Genomic DNA, 20,455 nt, shown 5'->3' on the forward strand with positions numbered 1-20,455 from the left:
GGACGGGTCGGACACTTACGGTGTCCTCCCCCCTCCCACCGGCACTTGCGCCGGCACGTGCAGGAAGTGGGCGGGGATCCTGGAAAGCCATATTTGGACCGGGCAGCGAACCGGAAGTGGGTTGGAGGTGTGGCGGAAGTGGTTGGGGAGAGGAGCGCGGGAGGGGGCGGTTCCCGTTCTACCGTGGAGCCGGATGTTTGCCGAGCTTTGACAGGCGTGGCAGAGGGAGCAGTGCCCGACCACGGTGAGCTGCAGGGCGCGGGGTCTTCCTGGGGGGGCGGGGGGGAGGTGGGAAGGAAGAGACTAGACAGGTCACCGGAAGGGACAGGATCCGGAGGGGGATGATCCGAGCGGATCCGAGGGGGGGAGCAGGAGTGGGATGGGGCCTAGGAGCCTGACTTTCCCACGGCAGGGATTCAGCCCCACTCCCGGGTCTGCAGTGACGAGACTTCATCTCCTTCGCTGCTTTTCTCCTGCACTTCCCAGGGAAGAGTCCAGGTCAGATCGCAGTCATCGAGCAAGCCCATGGGAAGGGGAAGTCTCTGATCCGATCTGGCGAAGCTCTAAGAACAAGAAATTTGGGGGAAGTATTCCAGCCTGCCACTAACTAGGCCACGCTTTCATCTCTATTTCTTAATCCCTGAAATGGGATAATTACACCTGGTACGGGTTTTGCAAACTGAAGCTCTGGACAAATGCACTTGTAGTTGAAAGCCTTGCTATTGTATCGTGGGATTTGCATTTTCGCAATGCTGGGGCCCCAACTGGGAGGGTGATCCCAGTGCCAGAGAATACTATTTCAAATTGTTATCTCAGCTCTTCGTGAAGATTAGGGGAGAGGCTTTACTTTGTCTTTTTATGAACCCTCTCTGAACCTTCAGAATCACATGAATGACAGTCATTTAGAGAAATGTTGAGGGATTGACCTGCATCAAAAGACCACCTTATAAAGACATAGATTAAAATCTTGACTCTGCTGTATGACCTACCTAAACAATTTGCTTATTTTTTCTGGTCCTCACTTTCCTCAAACAGTAAAATGGGCTTAGTAGTATAAACCTCACTGGTGCTGTTGTGAAGTTAAAAAGTAATTTGTCTACTTTATGGTGCTATATAGGCCCTCAACAAATACTGGTTGCCTTCTCCATTTAGGAGATGACCTCATTCATTCAGTCATTCAACAAATGAGAGCATCTATGTGCCGAATAGGTCAGGGATTCTTTTTTTTTTTTTTTTTAAGATTTTATTTATTTATTTGACAGAGAGAGACACAGCGAGAGAGGGAACACAAGTGGGGGAGTGGGAGAGGGAGAAGCAGGCCTCCCGCAGAGCGGAGAGCCCGACGCAGGGCTCGATCCCAGGACCCCGGGATCACGACCTGAGCCAAAGGCAGACGCTTAACGACTGAGCCACCCAGGCGCCCCTAGGTCAGGGATTCTTTTTTTTTTTTTAAGATTTTATTTATTTTTTAGATAGCGAGCGAGAGAGAAACAGCATGAGAGGGGAGAGGGTCAGAGGGAGAAGCAGGCTCCCCGCTGAGCCGGGAGCCCGATGTGGGACTCGATCCCAGGACCCTGGGATCATGACCTGAGCCGAAGGCAGACACTTAACCGACTGAGCCACCCAGGCGTCCCTAGGTCAGGGATTCTTAAATGGATTCTCAGACAGCCTGTGAACCCCTTAAAATTGCAAAGAAGATTTCATGCATGTGCTGATTTTTCTTAGGGAAAAAACCCACAAATTTCATCAGAATTTCGGAGAAGTCCAGAGGTTAAAATCTCTGTCTAAAATGATTTTCAAAGATTTTTGTATAAGTAGGTGTTTTACCTACAGAGAGGGGAAATACTAATCTCAGGGTAAGGAATATTTTGCACAGAGTGGAACAGGTCTTGTAGGTGACTCGAGTCTTGGGCCGCCAGGATACTTCATTTCCATCACTTTATATTAGAATTTCCCTGAGGGCGCCTGGGTGGCTCAGTTGGTTAAGCGACTGCCTTCGGCTCAGGTCATGATCCTGGAGTCCCTGGATCGAGTCCCGCATCGGGCTCCCTGCTCAGCGGGGAGTCTGCTGGTCCCTTTGACCCTCCTCCCTCTCATGTGCTCTCTCTCTCTCTCAAATAAATAAAATAAAATAAAATAAAATAAAAAAGAATTTCCCTGAGCCGGCTTCCCTCACCTTCCCACTGAGCGGGAGCTAAACTTCAGGGCTCACAGAGGGAAGCAGCTGTGGGTTGGAGGCCAGTCTGGCTGGGAGGCAGAAACAACTGTGATTAGTTTTGCTGGAAAAGGCGGTCATGGAATGGGGGAGGGGTCAGTTCTGGAAGAACAGACAAAATTGAGGAGTTACTGGAAAAGAGGTGGAGTTCAAGTTCAGCAACCCCTTTAGAGAGTGTCCGTCTCCTTCCCTCACACATACTTCAGCTTGCAGCTGTCCCTTCTAATCCTGTTTGCTTTAGTGCAAGTATTTTAGAATACTGGAGAGTTATGCTTCTGTACGGGAGGAGCCTGTGCTTCTATAGATAAGGAAATTTAAGTCTAGTTAAGGAAAAGACTTGCCCAGCATCCTTGCAACTCATTGGCTCAAGCAGGACTATAATCTACTTCTCCATATACCTCACCCCATGCCTTGTTCATTGCGTCAGGCACCCACTGTTTGCAGAAAGACTTCTGGCGTAGCTGTGGGCAGGGCTAACGGGCACCAAGTGCGTGGGCAGTGACAGAAGAGAAGGCATGGAGAGAAGGCTCAGGCCTAACAGGGGTTATTGTGAGCTGAACTCTGTGTCTGTTACCCAGTGGAGTCCCCTTTTGGGGAAGACAGCCATGCAGCTGAATGGGGGAAGGAGCCTGTGGGTAAAGCAAGAGTGGATTCCTCAAGACTTAGGGTTGCCTGCATTAGAGGCTTGAAGGGGAATGAGTGAGGTGGGGCGGGGGACACAGCAGCACTCGCTGGGAGAAGTGCGTTTCCAAATAAAAGAGGGTCATCTTTCTCTGTGCTCATGGAAGGGACTTATATTTTGGTAGTATCCAGCAGGAGTGAATAAGGGTAGCAGATAAGAGACCGGAGGAAAGGAAGAGAAAGGTTTTTTGGTTTTTGGTTTTTGATTTACGGCCGTTTGGCTCTTCGGCTGCTTGGCTTTGGCTCAGGAGCTTGGAATGGCTTTTGCCACTGAAACAGCATGGTTGCTCCGGTAACAGGATGGTTGTTGCTAGGCACAGGGGGCCGGCTTACCATCCAGAGTCCTCAGCTGTGAGGTGATGGGTGCTGAAGGTTGTCCTGTTGCCTTTGAGCCCAGAGGTGCTCGGCGTCTGGAACCTAGCTGGCAGCTGTCCCCGCTTCTCCCACCCTGTGCCTGGTCTTGTCCGCACTCTTTATCTGTCCTGCCCATTCTCTGACCATATATGTCATTTTTGGGCTCCAGGAATGTAGTGGCTTAGAGCAGCCTCTTCTCTGGGGCTGGACTGAGTGGATTGAATCCCCTCCCTGACCCACATGGTGAGTCTGGGATGGCAGGGGGTTGGCTCCCAGTTAGGTCCGAGGGCAGAAGCTCGCAGCCACATCCTTTACCAGCCCCAGACCTGGGCAAACCCAGCTTCCGATTCGGCTCCTCTCCCTCTCCGTCTACTGTAGCTGCGGGCCTGGTTTTCACCTCCTGTCACTCAGCGCTCTGGATGCCGTGGGCTTCCCCCTTTCCCATCTGTGCTCTCCAATCCTTGGGGCAGTCTCTTGACCTTTCCCACCTTGAAACTACATCTGGAGCTCCCTGCGGATTAGAGTGGGCTTGGGAGCCCCCAGGAAGCTGCAGATTGTCTGCTGTGACTGGCAGGCAGATTCCATCCCTTACTTCTTGTTCCTGTCCTGGGGCAAACCCAGCTGGGCACCTTGCCTGTGGCCTTTTTTCTGTGACCCTGGGGTCTCTGGCCACCTCCTCTTCCCTGGGCCAAAAGTGAGAGGAGGAGTAGCCAGGGCCACCATTAACCTTTTTCACGAATGGGGTTTGGAACATCTCTGTACACCTTAGATGCTTGCAGCACCTCTCCTCTGTAACTGTTGGGGACTGGGAAGCTTCTTTGCTCCATGACCCCTGAGGAGAGGTGCGTGGACTTTTCTCCCCTCTGCAGCTGGGACTGCATGACTGTACCAGATGGGCGGTGGGCAGCACAGGGCCCGGCACGGCTCGTCCCTAGCCAGCTGGAGGACCTGAGGGCAGGCACCGAGCTGCGCCATCCTCTGCCCCAGCTGCCTTTTCTGGCAACACGCCTAAACTGTGGAGAACCCAGGGCGACATGGAACTCTTGGCAAGGATGCGAAGTGTTGAGGAACAGGAACAGGGGAGGTTGGGGGAGGAACGAGTGAGAGCAGGAGGGTTTGCTGTATCAGTTACAAGGGAAACGAGGGTGTCCCTGACTTGCCACCCCCACCCCAGGTTTCTCTTCAGGTTCTGTGGAGTGCAGCTGTGGGGGACAGGCCTGGTCATGGACCCGCTTTCAGAGTTGCAGGATGACCTGACCTTGGATGACACCAGCCAGGCCCTGAACCAGCTGAAGCTAGCCTCCATTGATGAGAAGAACTGGCCGTCGGACGAAATGCCTGACTTTCCGAAGTCAGGTGGGTGCTTCCGGATCTCAGGAGGCCCTACGGTGCCTTAGAAGGGGAGTCTCCCTTTCTGTTGAAGGGGGGCAAGCAGACCAGCCCCAGGGTGGGGCTGGGGGCACACGTCCTACGGAGTGGGGGAGGATCAAAGAACACAAGTCTCAGGGAGAACACTGCCAGCCCCCCAGGTTATCCCCTGACTTTGCGGTGTTCCTCAGATGACTCCAAAAGCAGCTCCCCGGAACCTGTTACTCACCTGAAGTGGGATGACCCTTACTACGACATTGCCCGGCACCAGATTGTGGAGGTGGCAGGTGAGCATTGCACCTTTTGCCTCCTGGTCTGCCTTCCTGACTTGAGGAAGCCCGCCCCTCGGGCCACAGGGGAAGGGACTGGGGGAGGGGCGGGCACCTGCCCTGTGATCTCACCCCTGACCCTGGGGCTCCTGAGCCACTGTACCGTTTTTTAAAATCACAGACTTGATTGTGATGGCCACTTGGTCTCTCCACCGACAACCACATGCTGACCTCTGACCCCATTGTCTCTGTTGGCTGATGGTGGGTGGGAGGCAGTGTGGCTTAGTGCCTTTGAAGTCAGAGAGCAGTTTGATTTCCAGCTCTGCTCTCTGAACTCCTTTCTTCCTCACAGGGTCGCTGAGAGGATTAGAGTAGCGAGTGTCTGTCAGGGCCTAGCCGGGAGCCAGGACATAGTTGGCCCCGAATAAGTGGCCACTAACCTCCCTTCCCTTTGCCCTGATGTCAGCTTTTCCACCCCATCAGTTACTGGGGACCAGGGAGGTGCCAGTTCCTTTTGGGGGGAACCCTACCTCCAGGGAAATCTGGAATGGCAGAGCCTCCTTCCAGAAGTTAGGGGCCCCATGACCCCCTGGAGCATCAAGTTTCTGGCAGATGTGCTACCGTGCTGAGCGTGGGTATGGAGCCCCCCCTTGGGTCTTGGCCTCAGTGAGCTCCCACTTTCTTGTTCATAACGCAGGACCCGGAGCAGGGGAGGTAGCAAGGATGTTGGTGACCGATTTCTGCCCTTAGGGTCCTACTACTACCAGAAGAGGAAATCAGAGTGGTAGGATTGTCTTTTCCCTGATGGTTGTCTGTCCTCACTGGTGGAGGACAGGTAACTAACTGTAAGCCAGGATGACAGCATGGCCCTGCTCTGAGGCATTGGGGTGAGCAAAGGAGGCCGGGCAGCGCATGGCCCTGGAGTGCAGCGTGCTGGCTAAGGGGGCTCTGCAGGCATCTGGCTATAGGGAAGCCACAGGGAGCTCTATCTCTTCTGAATGCTGGGCTCAGAGAGGGAGGGGGCAGTTGAAAGATTTGCCCCTAATTTCAGAGGCGTTTCCAGGGCATTTGTCTTCCTGGTGCCTCTCCTGGTCTGAGTCGGAGGCCTTGGCTGTGGCTCTTTCACCCCTATAGAAGCAAGGTTGAGATTTCTTTCCTGGCCCGGTCCTCACCTGGGCACAGGAGAGTCACCAAAGGTTCCGAACTTTCTTTCCTCACTTCCAGAAATGGACCTGATTGGGGCATGGGGGTGGGTATCTGATGTGATGTAACATAGTCTCTATCCTCCTGGCCGGTGTGGCCAAGACACAAGGCAGAGCAGGGGGGGCCCACCCCCACCCCGGCACTGGGTGACCCCTTTCCCCACTGCAAGCAGAGCTGCAACATGTTTCTGTTTCCCCAGGGTATGATGAGCCTGAGGGGGCCCAGCCAGGTAGGTGTGTTCCTGGCTCTCTGCGCTTGGCCTCTGGGCTGTGGATCAAGAGGGGCTCTTGGTGGAGGCCAGGTGGGGCCAGCTTAATTGCAGCCCCACTCCAGGGAGCTGGGAGCTGGTGGTACCTGGGAGCCGGAACTAGCAAAGGGTTTACAGGAGGTTTGACAGGGTGGTGCCGTGTGGGGACACATCCAGAGCCCAAAGGGAAAGGGGCTCCTGGGGACGGAGGGGCCATGGCCCATGGCGGGGGGTGCGGGGGGGCTGGCCTTAGTGCTGGCTCAGGGCCCCGCTGGTGGGGGTGTCCCCATGGCTGTGCCTCTCTGGCTGCTCCGAAGAGCGTGGATTGGCACCACCAGAGCTGGAGTCGTTTGACGAGACCATGGTGACGTCCTTCCTGGGAGGCCGGTTTCCCGGCATTAGAAACTGGAGAAAGAGCCCATGTTGGAATGGAGGATGGGCGGGGGGTTGTCCCCAACTCCTCTGCAGCCTCTGTTCTCCGTGCTGGTCGTAGCTGTCATGCTCCACATTCAAACTTGACTTAGTCCGAGTGGGTTCTTTCCAGTGGCATGCTGGCAAACATTTAACAGTTCTCTCTCTGGAAAGGGAGCGGAAAAAAAGGCTATTATTTATTTGTAGCATTTGTAATTTCTACCACAGCAGATTTCAAGCACCAACAGGATGTCAACTGGCTACACTACACTACCACTTAACAATTTAACAAATGTGTGAGCCGGCCCCGCCCAGTGCCCCAGCCCCCACCTCCCATCCCCTGGGCCTGCTCTGCAGGTTGTGGGCGGGTGGTGGCTGGTCTGGTGGTTCCCAGAATGCCTGCTGGAGGACTGCAGTGTTGCTGATTAACACCCAGGCCACCCTGGGAGCGTTCCTGATCGGTATCCGGGGAATGCAGAGGCTCCCTTCCCAGGCAGCTTGCTCTTTTCCTGGTGCTTTCCACAAATGCCGTGTCTTCTCATCGAGCCCTTGCCCCCAGTGCCCTGGAGACACCAGTGCACCCAGCTCCTCTCCCTTTAGTCTCCAGGGCAGAAGTCTGTTCTCTTCTGAGCTCAGGAGGGAAGTTCCCAGCCTTTTCACACTTGCTTCTTGTAGTGGCAGTTACTTTGTCTGCTGGCAGATGCCAAGCCACCCAAGAATTTGAGCAACGGGACTCCACTCCAAGGAGGGGAGGACAGGGGCTAGGCCCTGGGGTCACCCGCATCTCGTTCCTTGTCTGAGAGTCTTGCCATCCAGCCCCTCACCGATCCACCTTTTGCCCCAATCCCTGTTCGACGTAATCCAACAGGTATTTTTAAGCCCCGTAGTCAGCATGGAGGATTCAGTGAGGAAAAACACGCATTACTTCCATCAGGGAGCAGACAGTCCAGTGAAGGGGTTCTTAGAACTGGTCCGAGTCCTTTTTGAGAATATGAGCGATGTGGACCTCTTCTAGGGTATATGTGCATGTGTTTGTAGTGTTTTTCATTTATCATCATGGCCTTGGTGGAGCCCTGGTTGAGAACGCAATTTCCCATTATGAGGGCCTCCTTCAGCCCCTCTGATGAGTCTTGCCTCAGCCCTGCAGAAAAGGGTCAGAGCCTTGGCAACCACTTTGGAAAAGTACTGACTCCTGGGTTAGGTCTCTGAACAAGAAGAAGCATCAAGATCATGGTTTACTAAATATGGAGAAGGACACTCCGCAAGGCATGGGGTGGGGAGTGGGCCTTAATCCTCAGAGGTAGGTGGACAGACTCCATGCATTTCATGGGTTGTACTGGTATTTTCATTTGCCTCTGAAGCAATGGGAATTAGGCAAGTGTGGTTTGGTGTCTCTGGAGAGGTGTGAAGGTAAAGATGTAGGGAGGGTTCCTGGGACGTGGGGGAGTGGGGACCAGGCCTTGTCCTCATCGAGCTTTGTTTGATGTCCCTGATCCGTCCTGACCCTGGAAGAACATCTCACCTTGGAGGGCAGGAGCTCCCCGGCTTCTTGACAAAGCCAGATGATCAGACCATCAAATAGTGACCAGTTTTGGACGAACACCCCTGAGCGATTACAGCCAAACGAGCATTTTTCCCAAAGCATTACAAACTCCTCTGAACTCCCATGTTCTTTAGAATATCTTTCATGAGAGAGGATATGATTTTTAGAAATGTCCAGAAGTCAATCAGAGCCAAGTATGGTTAATAATCCTAGTAATACAATCAGCAAGTGCTGCTAGTGGTCAAAAAAGAGAGCTGACCATTGAGTAATCACTCCCGTGTTCTCCTTGGCCTTGGACTTGCCCAGAAGGCAGCGTCAAGACGCTTTCCAAATACACGCTGCCCAGAGTGGGTGCTTCTGGAATAAGCCTGGGCTTTTAAGAGGACTGACAAGGTAACAATTGCTTTGGTGGATGTGACTTCCAGTTTTTTTAGCTAGCCATTTTATTTATTTATTTTTTTTAAGTTTTTTTTTATTTATTTGACAGAGAGAGATACAGCGAGAGAGGGAACACAAGCGGGGGGAGCGGGAGAGGGAGAAGCAGGCTTCCCGCGGAGCAGGGAGCCCGATGCGGGGCTCGATCCTAGGACTCCAGGATCATGACCTGAGCCGAAGGCAGACGCTTAACCATCTGAGCCACCCAGGCGCCCCTAGTTAGCCATTTTAAAATGTGCAATCGGTGCTATTTCAGACATTCACAGGGGGGTGCAGCCGTCTCTGTTTAGTCGCACCATTTCATCCATACCCACGCCAGATCCCATAACCATAAACAGCCAATCCGTAATCTCCCCTCTTCCAGCAACTGACAACCACTAATGTGCTGTCTCTGTGGATTTACCTATTCTAGATAACTCCTATAAACGGAGTCATACAATAGGTAGCCTTTGGGGTCTGGCTCCTTTCACTTAGCACCATGTTCTCAAGGTCCATTCACAATGTAGCATGGACCAGTACTTCATTCCTTTTTATGGCCAATCTGTATCCCACTGCATGGATATACCACATTTTCTTTCTCCATTCATGCATTGATGGGCATGTGGGTGTTTCTGCCAGGTGTGACTTTTTACAAAGTCACCTTATTTTTTAGACCCCAGCTCAGTAGCCCCGAACCTGTCCCTCTTTCTTCAGCCACACATGCTTGAGTACAGACACCTGCCCAGAGGTGGCTCCACTTCGGCCACTCTGGCCCCTGTTCTACGTGGCACGGGTCTCCAGGCCTGGCACCCTTCAGTTCCTCGCCCCGCTTCTCTCCGTTGATTTTCCACTCACCGCTCCATCTTTCTCCACACCTAGGAGATGACAAGTATGGGCGGAAGATCATTGTGTTTAGTGCCTGCCGAATGCCCCCGAGCCACCAGCTGGACCACAGCAAACTCCTGGGGTGAGTATCCACGGGGAAGGTGGTGGGACCGGTGCCCAGGCCCCCCAACCCCCGCCATCACCTGATGCATTCTCCTTCCTGTCACTTCCAGTCCAGAGGTATCAAGCCGCCTCCCTCCACGCCTCCCCTCTACTCCAGAGGGAGCTAGCTATTCTTTACATTTGAGGGATAGCACCGGGCTAAGAGTTGGACCTGGTTTCTAGTCCAGGAAACTGCAACCTTGGCAGGTGTCTTCATCTCTTTAAGCCAGTTTTCCTTCACCGAGGGCATCAAAATGCAGCCCTCCTTCCTCGTAGAGTGGAGATACTACACGCAAACACGCTTGGAAAAGTAAAATACCGTCCTCCGGTGCGGACTGATGGTTATGAGCAGCACTTCTGCTGTGCTTGCAGTTCGTCATTTACATGAATGATTAGTGTTATTTGGTGCCAGTGGCCTCTGTACCTGTCTGGGTTCTGTTAGCAAATACATGGAATAGCTCTGGTTGGTCTAGAAATCTGATGCCAGTTGGAAAGCTGATTGCAAGCAGGAGTTTGACAGACCTGTTCTTTTTTTTTTTTTTTTTTTAAGATTTTATTTATGGGGCACCTGGGTGGTTCAGTCTGTTAAGTGTCTGCCTTCGGGGGCGCCTGGGTGGCTCAGTCGGTTAAGCGTCTGCCTTCAGCTCAGCTCATGATCCCAAGGTCCTGGGATCGAGCCCCAAGTTGGGCTCCCCGCTCAGCGGGGAGCCTGCTTCTCCCTCTCCCTCTCCCTCTGCTGCTCCCCCTGCTTGTGCTCTCTTTCTGTCAAATAAATAAATAAAATCTTAAAAAAAAATAAAGATTTTATTTATTTATCTATTTCAGAGAGACAGAGAAAAGGCAGGGGGAGGAGCAGAAGGAGAGGGATAAGCACACTCTGTGCTAAGCGCAGAGCCCAGCATGGGGCTCGATCTCACGACCCTGAGATCATGACCTGAACTGAAACCAAGAGTCGGACGCTTAACCAACTGCGCCACCCAGGCGCCCCTGACCCTGTTCCAATAAGCAGTTGTTATTGAGCCACCAGTGGGCCCCCGGCATGCGCTGGACCTCCATGAAGGTAGAGCCCTAACGGACTTATCCTGAGGCGCCTTAGTGCGTGTCCAGTTAGCCCCTTGCACTTCTTTCCTGATCTCTTTAAAGCACTCCCTGAAACTGAAAGCGTCTGCACTGCTCATACCAGCTCTTTGGGATCCTGAATGGTTGTGTGTGTGTGTGTGTGTGTGTGTAGGGGGAGGGGAGGGGTCAGGGACAAGCCAGCGGTGCGGCTGCAGAAGGGAAAGGGCCTGAGTGCAGAGTCCGCAGTCCTGGTGGGAGTCCAGCCCTGTGGGAGTTTTCTCTCAGGCTTTCGGAGCCCTGCTCCTGTCACCCCTCAGATGGGCAGACAGAGCCTTGTTGAGGCCCATCCCATGGCCCAGCCAGGAACAGGCCACGGAGCTCAGCCTGAGGGTAGCTGAGTCACACACCCTACCCATTGGTTTCACCAGCGACTGAGTTGGCAGGTGACAGACTCCTGGCCAGAGAATAGTCTGAGTGGGAGGAAGTCAGAGGAAGGAGCTGGGAAAGCACCCAGTTTTCAGGAGAGAGCTTGCTGAGTGAATCCGCACCACTCGGGGGGCTTCCTCTGACTTCTGGAAGCCCCCCGACATCCATCCTGTCCGTCCTCCATCCCTTCCTGGAGGGGTCTCCCTGCCCCCATGCAGCCTGTGGGGCAGCGCTTTCCACGCAGATCAGTCCCATTGTCGCAGCCTTGGCCTTTCCCGCTGTCCAGCCACATCTAGGGGGTTGAAAGAGAAAGTGCCTGAAGCTTGGATTCAGAAGACCAGTTCAATTTCACTGTGCCTCTTACTAGCTGTGTGGTTGGGGCAAGTCTCTTCTGAACCCTATACAAATAAGAATTGTGCCCACCTCACGGGGTTCTCATGGGCATTAGGTAAGATAATATACATGAAATGCAGGGGCGCCTGGGTGGCTCAGATGGTTAAGCGTCTGCCTTCGGCTCAGCTCATGGTCCCAGGGTCCTGGGATCGAGTCCCGCATCGGGCTCCCTGCTCCTTGGGAGCCTGTTTCTCACTCTGCCTCTCTCTCTCTCTCTCTCTCTCTCTCATGAATAAATAAATAAAATCTTAAAAAATATATATATACATGAAATGCCCTCATATACATTTGTAAAATATTACAGATTTCAAGGATTTAGAAAAATGTAACTATAAAGAAAAAATATAGGCAATGATAAACAAAATCTCCCATGAACCTACCACCCAGAGAAAAAAACTGCTGTTAATATTTTCGTGTATTCACCTTTTTCTATAACTCATACAGATCTTTGTGTAGTCACCTCTGTATTTTACATAACGTTATCTTCTGAACACTAAACACGCTTCAAAGACATCTTTTAAAAACATGTTATTGGCATACATGTGTACAGCAAAGTAAATTGTCATACTACTTGATGAATTTTCAGAAACTGAATACACCCATCCACACCCACAGGCCTCCCTTTGTTCTTCTAGCTGCTTCTCCAAAGGGTAACCACTCTCCTGACACCTAATTTCACAGATTGCTTCTGTCTGCAGAAACATCCTGTGAGGTATTCTATTTATAGATGGCCTGTAATTTATTTAACCAGTTCCCTGTTTCTGGACAGTTAGCTTGCTGCTCAAAAAAAATGTTTTTTCCATTGTAAAACAGGCTGCATTGAACAGCCTTCGACAAAAATGCTTCTGTTCATTTCTGATTGTTTCTTTAGGGTAACTTCCTGGATATGTTTTTACAGGGTCAAAGAGTATGAACATTTTTTAGCTTCCGATAAACATCACTTTATGGCTCTCCAAACCGCGATAACATCCAGCAAAGCGGGGGGGGGTGTGTATTATCACTACAACTTTTGCTATTTTATAGTTGCAAAATGCATCTTTTCATGTGACAGCTCTTTGCAAGCTGGGAAGTGTACAAGGGCTAAATTACTGTATAGCAGTAAGGGCTGGGATCACAGTAACAATCCAGCATTTGACACTTCACATGCCTGCCTGTGTGGTCAGCAGAGTGAACTTGGGAGTTAGTTCATCTCCAGGCTCCAGCACAAGCTGTGTGACTCTGGATAAGCACTTAACCTCTCCGAGCCTCACTGCCCTCCCGTGTAAGGAGGAGATAATCTCAGCCCCAACTGTTCGGAGGAAGGCATGAGATAATGTACGCAGAGTGCTTGTCAGACACTAAAAGCTAAATATTGATGAATGGTGACTGTCATCATCATGATCGACTCTGGGCAGTCCTGCGGGGAGTGTTACTCCCGTTTTTCCTGCAGGTATGCCAGAGGGCCCCAGTTCCAGTCCTGGTCTCCTGGTTTCTGGCCAGGACTGCTGTTCTCCTCCTTCTTCCTCCGCCCAGCCCAGCCGCGACCCTGAACCTCCTCCACACCGTGCAGCGGGTGATTGTGCAGCCAGATCGGGCAGTACACGGAGGCGGAGGATAGAAGCAGGGGACCCCCGGGCACCGGGTCGTGCCTCCGGGGGCCCCTCCTGAACCGAGTGGGGCTTTGCTCTTGTAGGTACCTGAAGTACACGCTGGACCAGTACGTGGAGAGTGACTACACGCTGCTCTACCTGCACCACGGCCTGACCAGCGACAACAAGCCCTCCCTCAGCTGGCTCCGGGACGCCTACCGCGAGTTTGACCGCAAGTGGGTTGGGGCCCGGGGGCAGGGGGCTGCGGAGCCAGCAGCTCTGCTAGCTTCCAGGCTGCCCTCTGCTTGCTCAGGGGCTTACTCTGTGCCGGGGGGAGGCAGGCGCCCGCGCCTGGGTGAAAGCAAAGATTCTGAAGTTGGAACGCCCTGGGCTTAAATCCCAGTCTCGTACTTCCTCGCTCTGTGACCTTTCCTGGTACTTAACCTCTCTGAGTCTGTTTCCTGATCTGTACAGTGGGACCACCACGGCACTTACCTCTCAGGCTTTCCCTGAGGACACAAATCAGAAAATGTACCCGGAGAACCTAGTTCTGTGCCTCTCCCAGCACACCCGCTGCTGAGTTCCTGTCGTCTCTCTGCAGGTACAAGAAGAATATTAAGGCCCTGTACATCGTGCACCCCACCATGTTCATCAAGACCCTGCTCATCCTCTTTAAGCCCATCATTAGGTGAGCGGGGCTGATGGGGGAGGACAGTGGCTTCCCCATGCTTCCTGTTGAACTCTGAACCAGATACTTGAGCAGGCCCAGCACCCTGGAGACAGGCCATTGTGGGGCTCAGCCACTGTCTGATCTCGGGGGGCTGCTGAGGGGATGGTGGAGGCCTGCCGAAATAAGCCCACCCGTGCCCTTTATTCTGCCGGCAGCTTCAAATTCGGGCAGAAGATCTTCTATGTGAACTACCTGAGCGAGCTGAGTGAGCACGTGAAGCTGGAGCAACTGGGGATCCCTCGCCAAGTGCTCAAGTGAGGCGGGGGCAGGGGCTGTGTGTGCCCGCCGGGCTGGGTGTACGTGTGTGTCATGCTTGCTGGGGGCGGGGGAGAACATGCCAGCCAAGGGGAGGTGGAGCCTCGAGAAGCCCCGGGTGAGCAGAGGAAGTGAAGGTAGTGATGAAGAGCCTGCGCATGGGGTCGGAGAGCGCGGGCTCGGATCCTGCTTCTTCTTTTTTTTTTTTTTTAAGTTTTTATTTTTTTTTTTAAAGATTTTATTTATTTATTTGAGACAGAATGAGAGAGAGAGCACATGAGAGGGGGGAGGGTCAGAGGGAGAAGCAGACTCCCCGCCGAGCAGGGAGCCCGATGCGGGACTCGATCCCGGGACTCCAGGATCACGACCTGAGCCGAAGGCAGTCGCTTAACCGACTGAGCCACCCAGGCGCCCTCGGATCCTGCTTCTGTCGCTTCAAGGGCTCCTCAGCCCTGACTTGGTCGTGGGCAGAGCAGGGTTGCTAGGAGGGCCGAACGAAGTGACTCTGCAGGAGCACAGTGAGGGCCTGACAAACAAGGTGACTACAAAGTCAGGCCGGCGGCCTGACCCTCCCATCTGCCTCCCCCAGGTATGACGACTTCCTCAAATCCACACAGAAGAGCCCTGCCACGGCCCCCAAGCCCATGCCACCACGGCCCCCTCTGCCCAACCAGCAGTTCGGGGTCTCGCTGCAGCAGTGAGTATGGGAGAGGTGGGCAGGCCTGGCACGTGGGGGCCGCAGAGAGCGGCAGACCCCGCTCACTGCCCCTGTTCCCAACAGCCTCCAGGAGAAGAACCCAGAGCAGGCGCCCGTTCCGCTCGTGCTCCGGGAGACCGTTGCCTACCTGCAGGCCCATGGTGAGTGCCAAGGCCGCTCGCTGGCCGCAGGGCCTCCAGGACCTGCCCCTTCCCCTTCAGCCCCGACGCCAGGCCCCTCCTCAGTCTCGTCTCCCAGCTCCCCTCGGGAAGCTGCCAGGCAGGGCTGAGAGGCCCCACATGCACCAGCGCCCACACCGACCCTGCCTGGAGCCCTGAGACAGAGCGGGTCCAGGCGTCTACACCCTGCCCCAGAGCCGAGACTCACCGGCCCCGCTGTTTCCCAGCTCTCACCACTGAGGGGATTTTCCGAAGGTCAGCCAACACCCAAGTTGTCCGGGAAGTACAGCAGAAGTACAACATGGGTGAGTGGTCTGGGGGTGTGCCCAGGCCCGCAGGGCCCGTACAGATCCTGTGGAGGGGCAGGGGAAGGATGGGGCATCAGTGTGACTGTGAGGGGGCTGCTTTGCCGTCTGCCCCCCCGTAAACAAGGGCCCCACGTTCCGTTCCTGTCAGAGGTTCTGTGGCATTTGGGCTGATGGCATGCGTCCTGCTCCTGCCTGGCTGTCCCAGGCCTGCTGCCTCAGCGCTCAGGCTTCCGGGTCCCGGGTTTCAGGTTCATTCAGAGACGGGGAATCACCGTAGTGTGTGCTGGGAGGCCCCATCCTACCCGGTCCCCTCGTCACAGAGCAAGAGGGGAAGGCCTGTGCAAGAGGAAGCTCCACGGGAGGACGGGGCTGGTGCAGTGGCTGCGGGCAGTGGGGTCTGCTTGGCCTCCAGGCCTCTAGGCGGGCTGCCGGCCTCCAGGCTAGGCCCAGCTCCTCTCCACCCCCTCCCCCAGGGCTGCCGGTGGACTTCGACCAGTACAATGATTTGCACCTGCCGGCTGTCATCCTCAAGACCTTCCTCCGGGAGCTTCCTGAGCCCCTGCTCACCTTTGACCTCTACCCCCACGTTGTGGGCTTCCTCAGTGAGTGCCCCTGTCTTCCCTCCCCGGCTCTGTGTTTTTTTTCTGCTGGGTTGGAGCCAGGGCTGGACTCAGAGCAGGCAGGTTTGGCCTGTCCTCCAAGGACAGTCTGGGTGGGGTCTCCCCTCTGGCCTCGTGCTGGCCCAGCGCCGGGCCGCTGTGACCCGGGCCCTGGTTCCTTGCAGACATTGACGAGAGCCAGAGAGTGGAAGCGACGCTGCAGGTGCTCCGGACACTGCCTGAGGAGAGCTACCAGGTGCTTCGTTTCCTCATTGCCTTCCTGGTGCAGGTGAGCCCGGGGCCTCAGCCTCTGCTGTTCACCTGGAGGAGGGCGGGGGGAGGGGCCGCCACCCCGCCGCTCCCGGGTATAGGAAGAAAGGTCTGTGGCTTCCTGCTGTAGCCCCCTGATTCCCTCCACAGATTTCTGCCCACAGTGACCAGAACAAGATGACCAACACTAACCTGGCTGTTGTCTTCGGCCCTAACCTTCTGTGGGCCAAGGATGCTGCCATCACCCTCAAGGCCATTAATCCCATCAACACGTTCACCAAGTTCCTTCTGGATCACCAAGGGGAGTTGTTCCCCAGCCCTGACTCCAGGGGGCTCTGAGCCCTGCCCTGCTGCCCCTTCTTGGAGAGCCCCAACTGGGACTCTTCCTCCCGGCTTCAGCCTTATCGGAGCTTGGGGCTCCTGCCCAGCAAGGGGCCGTGAGGCCCTGCGGGCTGGAAGCTGGGGCCAGCCAGCCGGGCAGCTCTTGCTCCCCTTCTGTCCAGCCCGCCTCGCCAGCCCTGGAGGCCTCGCTGTAACCACGAGACGTTTTTCTTCGCCTTATACTTCTCACTGCCTCCTTGGATCCCTGGCTCCTTGCCAGGCTCTGCAGAGCTGGCCTTGGCTCTTCCAGCGGGGAAAAAGACTGGCCCCAGCAGCTGCTTCCCCACTTTCTCCTGCCTCTCTTTTCCTGGCAACTGCAGATGCCTCTGTCATGCCAGCTGGGCTGGTAGCTGGGGCTGGTCCCCTTCCTGGCTGCTGGGGAGTAAGCAGCTGAGCTGGGTTGGCTTGGGCCCGCCCTACCAACGCACCTCCCTGCCTCGGTGAAGGCCTGTGCGCAAAGCATCTGCTCCTGTCCTCCCCTCTGAAGGTTCAGCCTTGGGTGTTGACACAGCTAAGGACTGGCAAGGCCAGAGGCTGCTTCCTACTTCTGCCTCCTTCTCTTGCACACATCCTGGGTCAGCCCTTCTCAAGTGATACTGCCCCCAGGATGTTCCTGCCCCCTGGTTCTGCCAGGACTGGCAGCTTGGATGATAGGGCTGAGTCCCAGCATCCATCTGAAACAGACACTCCCATTCCTACCCAGAAGCCCCCTGTGTCTGGTCGGGCCGGTGACAAGCAGTCTCAGCCCCCCATGCCTTGCCTCCCCTCCCTTCCCACTCCCGCAGATCCTCAGCCTAAGCTCTTGTGGGCGGGTCTGTGGTGGGGTCACATGGGTCCCTGCTCCGGCCAGAAGCGACTCAGTGCCTCAGGATCTGTGGCTTCTTCCTCCAGCTAGTGACTCCTGGAGGGGCTGAGCGGAGACCTTGCTAATTAAGTCAACCCCTGCCGGGGGAGTTCTAGCAACGTCCCCCAGGGCCCTGTCGTCTTTAAGAAATCCTGGACCCCGATCATTGGTACTTCTCATTCCAACTGTGTTCCTTAGAATTACACGCCTTCTTGGTGAACCGCGGGGACCCCACTTCCTGCACTCGTCCCCTGGCAGCAGAGGGAAGTACCTGCACAGTGGTCCTGCCCCCCTAGCCTTGGCCAGAGCTTGTACTGTGGGGGCCCTCATTGACCAGCCCAGCCCCATCTGCGCGGTGGGTGCGGCCTGGGTCCTGACCTCACTGGGCTCTCTCCCGAGGATGCTAGCATGTTAGGACTCCCGGGGGCCTGGAGTGGCTGCTGGTTCCTTGTCAGTCCCTGCGTCTCTGGCCCAAGCCGGGCTTCTGCTTTCTGCCCTCCTTTGTGTATCAGGTGTTACGCACAGCCCATTTTACTGGGGAGCCTCATAGAACTCTTAGGTCTTTCTCCTGTCCCCTGTCCCACTGGTCTGTCCCCGGGGGGAGAGGGAGAGTACTGTGAATCAAGTGTTCACATTCACACTTAATGACTTCCTGGGCACCAATCATGTATTTCACCTTTGCACTTTTTGTATTTCAATAAAAAAGGAGATGGAAAACTGCACCCCCTCCCCCGGGTGTCCGGAAGCACACCTGGAGGCTCAGAATAGGCTGGGAAGTGTGTGGTTGTGGAAGATGAGCAGGTGGGGCCTCAGGAAGTCCCCCTCCCCAGTCCATCTGACCTCGTCCTTCTTTGTCTCGTTCCCTTGGGAGTGGGCGTGAAGCCGGCTTTCTGACGTCCTCCAGGCTTGGACGTGTGAACAGTGACCCCATGTTGTACGTGTGCAGCATCCCAATGGGCCGCCAAGGGCGGTACCCCATGACCACAGCCTCTTCTGGCCCTGAACAGAAGGGACTGTGGCGAGAGCAACATGGGCTTGAGTCCTGGTGCCATCACCCTCCACCAGCTCCGCTTGATAACAGCCGTATCATCAGCCCACCTGGGACGGTCTTTTCATTTCTGAGGCTCTGAAGTGACACACACAGGACGTAACAGAGCAAGTGCCCAGTGGTGACCAGAATGACCACTGTTGCAGAGGAATGAGGAGATGGTCCCAACCTCATGTAGCACCTACGATTGGAAGCCTCGTGTGACTGTTAGCTTCTTTCTCCCCACCCTCCCCTCAGCGCCTTGGCCATTTCCACCTGCCACCCGGTCCCACCGAGGCTAGAAGAGAGCCAGTTTTCGTCTCTTGACTAGGTTTTGCTGCGCTTTAAAGATTAAGATGGCAAAATTTAAGTTACGTGTATTTTACCACAATTTAAAGATAATGGTTTGTCGCTGGGAGGGCAGGCCAGAATTTCTCTTGGCACAGCAGTCAACGTCAAGTTGCACCTGTCTGCGGCCTGCCTGTTGAGGAGTCAGGTGATGGTGGCCGGTTCTCTTTCCCCTCCTTGCTTGCTCCGGCCGGCGGAGCGGGTCCAGAGCTGCAGGATCGAGCAGCGGTGTGAAGCTGGTGGTGACAAACACGGGCCCTGAGCTGCAGGGAGCCAGCCCTCACCCCGCTGGCCCCAGCAGCAGGCCCCGGCAGCCTCTCACGGGCTCTGCTCTAAACTGGGTGACTGCTTACAACAGAGGAGCAGTATCCCAGGGCAACTCTGAGAGGGGAGCAGATCAGGAGAGCTGTTTACTCGGGTTGGACTCCTGGCAGGACCTCTGCGGAGTGACTCAAAAGCCAGTTTACCCCTGCCTTGGCAACAGCAGGTCTCGGGGGGCCAAGTGTCGGGAGACGCTTTAAAGGGGCAGGACACCATCATGAGACACGGGGCAAGTGAACACTGTTTTGGGGGGGAGGGATCCCAACTGAAGGTGAAGACAAGGGACAGTCTCTTCACCACTTCTGACTCAGGGGCTGGGTGACTGTCCCAGCTGCCTGCACGGTCAGTTATCACGGCCAGTGTCAGGTGCAGTTAAACAACAAGCTAGGGTCCCAGGGCCCACAACAGCAGCAGTGAGCAGCCTCCTTTTCAGCCCTAGCTCTGGGCTCAGTTTAGAACTTTACCTTTTTCTGCCCTGGCTTCAGCCTGAAGTGGGGGCAGGGAGGCAACCCACACTACAGTTGCCCCCGTCTGTCAGGCAGTTGGTCCCTTGCCTCTAGAACCATCTCTGCCTCTGGGACACCGGCTCCGCCTCCCACTCCCGTGGCCCAGTTAGGAATGAGTTAGGAGGCAGGAGCTAGCTTTACCAGGGCTGACAGGCCTGCCACAGAAGCCCCCGGGGGCCAGGCAGGAATAATCCCCCGGGCTCTTCTGCTCGTCGTCGTGACTCCTCAGGGAGCACCCCGGCGCCCGGCTCGAGCTGTCTGGCAGATGGGGCAGCGAAACACACTCGATGCGCCTTTGACTTCCTGATACCTCACTCAGCCCCTTCCCCTCTGGTTTGCTCAGCCACATCGCCTCCCCCTAGATTAGCAGACAGATACCAGCAGCCGAGGGAGGCCCCCTTTCCCCGCTCCTGCTGGAAGCGCGGCAGAGGCCTGGCAGCTGTTTCGCCCTCAAGCCAAAGGCTCCGGCCTGGAGGCCGAGGGGGGGGGGGGAGGGACGGACGATGCTGCACAAGCAGCTGATGACGATGCTGGCCTTCATCTAAGGGGGCTTCTGCTTTGCGTGTCGGCTTCACACACGGTATCTCACTGACCAGTCGCATACAAGCCCCCGAAATGGGAATGGTAGAGCCAAGAAAACGAGGCGCTAAGTTTCCTGATCAACCCAAGGTGGCACTGCGGCCAAAGGTGGCCGAGCCCCAAGACGCAAACCAGCCTGCCTGACTCCGAAGCCATTCTGCACTTCGCATCCACTGCTCTTCCTCCCACGGAGGGGCCGTCGGTTAGCGGGGCCCACACACAAGCGGGAGAGCGCGGGTTAGCACTTTAGACAACTGGCAGGACAGGACGCTG

The 20,455-nt window shown here is 55.3% G+C and overlaps 1 protein-coding gene across 3 annotated transcripts; it reads left to right on the top strand.

The window, feature by feature from the left end:
• The first annotated feature begins 116 nt into the window (after nt 1-116).
• Nucleotides 117-18,123, top strand: ARHGAP1 (Rho GTPase activating protein 1). 3 transcript variants are annotated; one of them, XM_045893782.2, is made up of 13 exons: nt 119-244; nt 4,425-4,606; nt 4,810-4,905; nt 9,585-9,672; nt 13,243-13,374; nt 13,740-13,826; nt 14,024-14,122; nt 14,713-14,820; nt 14,905-14,981; nt 15,227-15,304; nt 15,781-15,909; nt 16,092-16,195; nt 16,327-18,123. In XM_045893782.2, exons 2-13 carry the CDS (start codon nt 4,474-4,476, stop codon nt 16,513-16,515), a joined length of 1,320 nt encoding a protein of 439 aa, XP_045749738.1. In that variant the 5' UTR covers nt 119-244; nt 4,425-4,473; the 3' UTR covers nt 16,516-18,123. The 3 variants fall into 3 exon arrangements, with proteins under 3 accessions (XP_064432593.1, XP_045749738.1, XP_064432592.1); XM_064576522.1 differs by lacking the exon at nt 119-244 and adding an exon at nt 517-663; XM_064576523.1 differs by lacking the exon at nt 4,810-4,905 and having other exon boundaries at nt 117-244.
• The last annotated feature ends 2,332 nt before the right edge of the window (nt 18,124-20,455 follow it).

Source organism: Mirounga angustirostris, unplaced genomic scaffold (assembly GCF_029215605.1).
Source record: "Mirounga angustirostris isolate CCGP_5_RB_7025 unplaced genomic scaffold, mMirAng1.0.hap1 SCAF_13, whole genome shotgun sequence".
Taxonomy (NCBI): Eukaryota; Metazoa; Chordata; class Mammalia; order Carnivora; family Phocidae; genus Mirounga; species Mirounga angustirostris.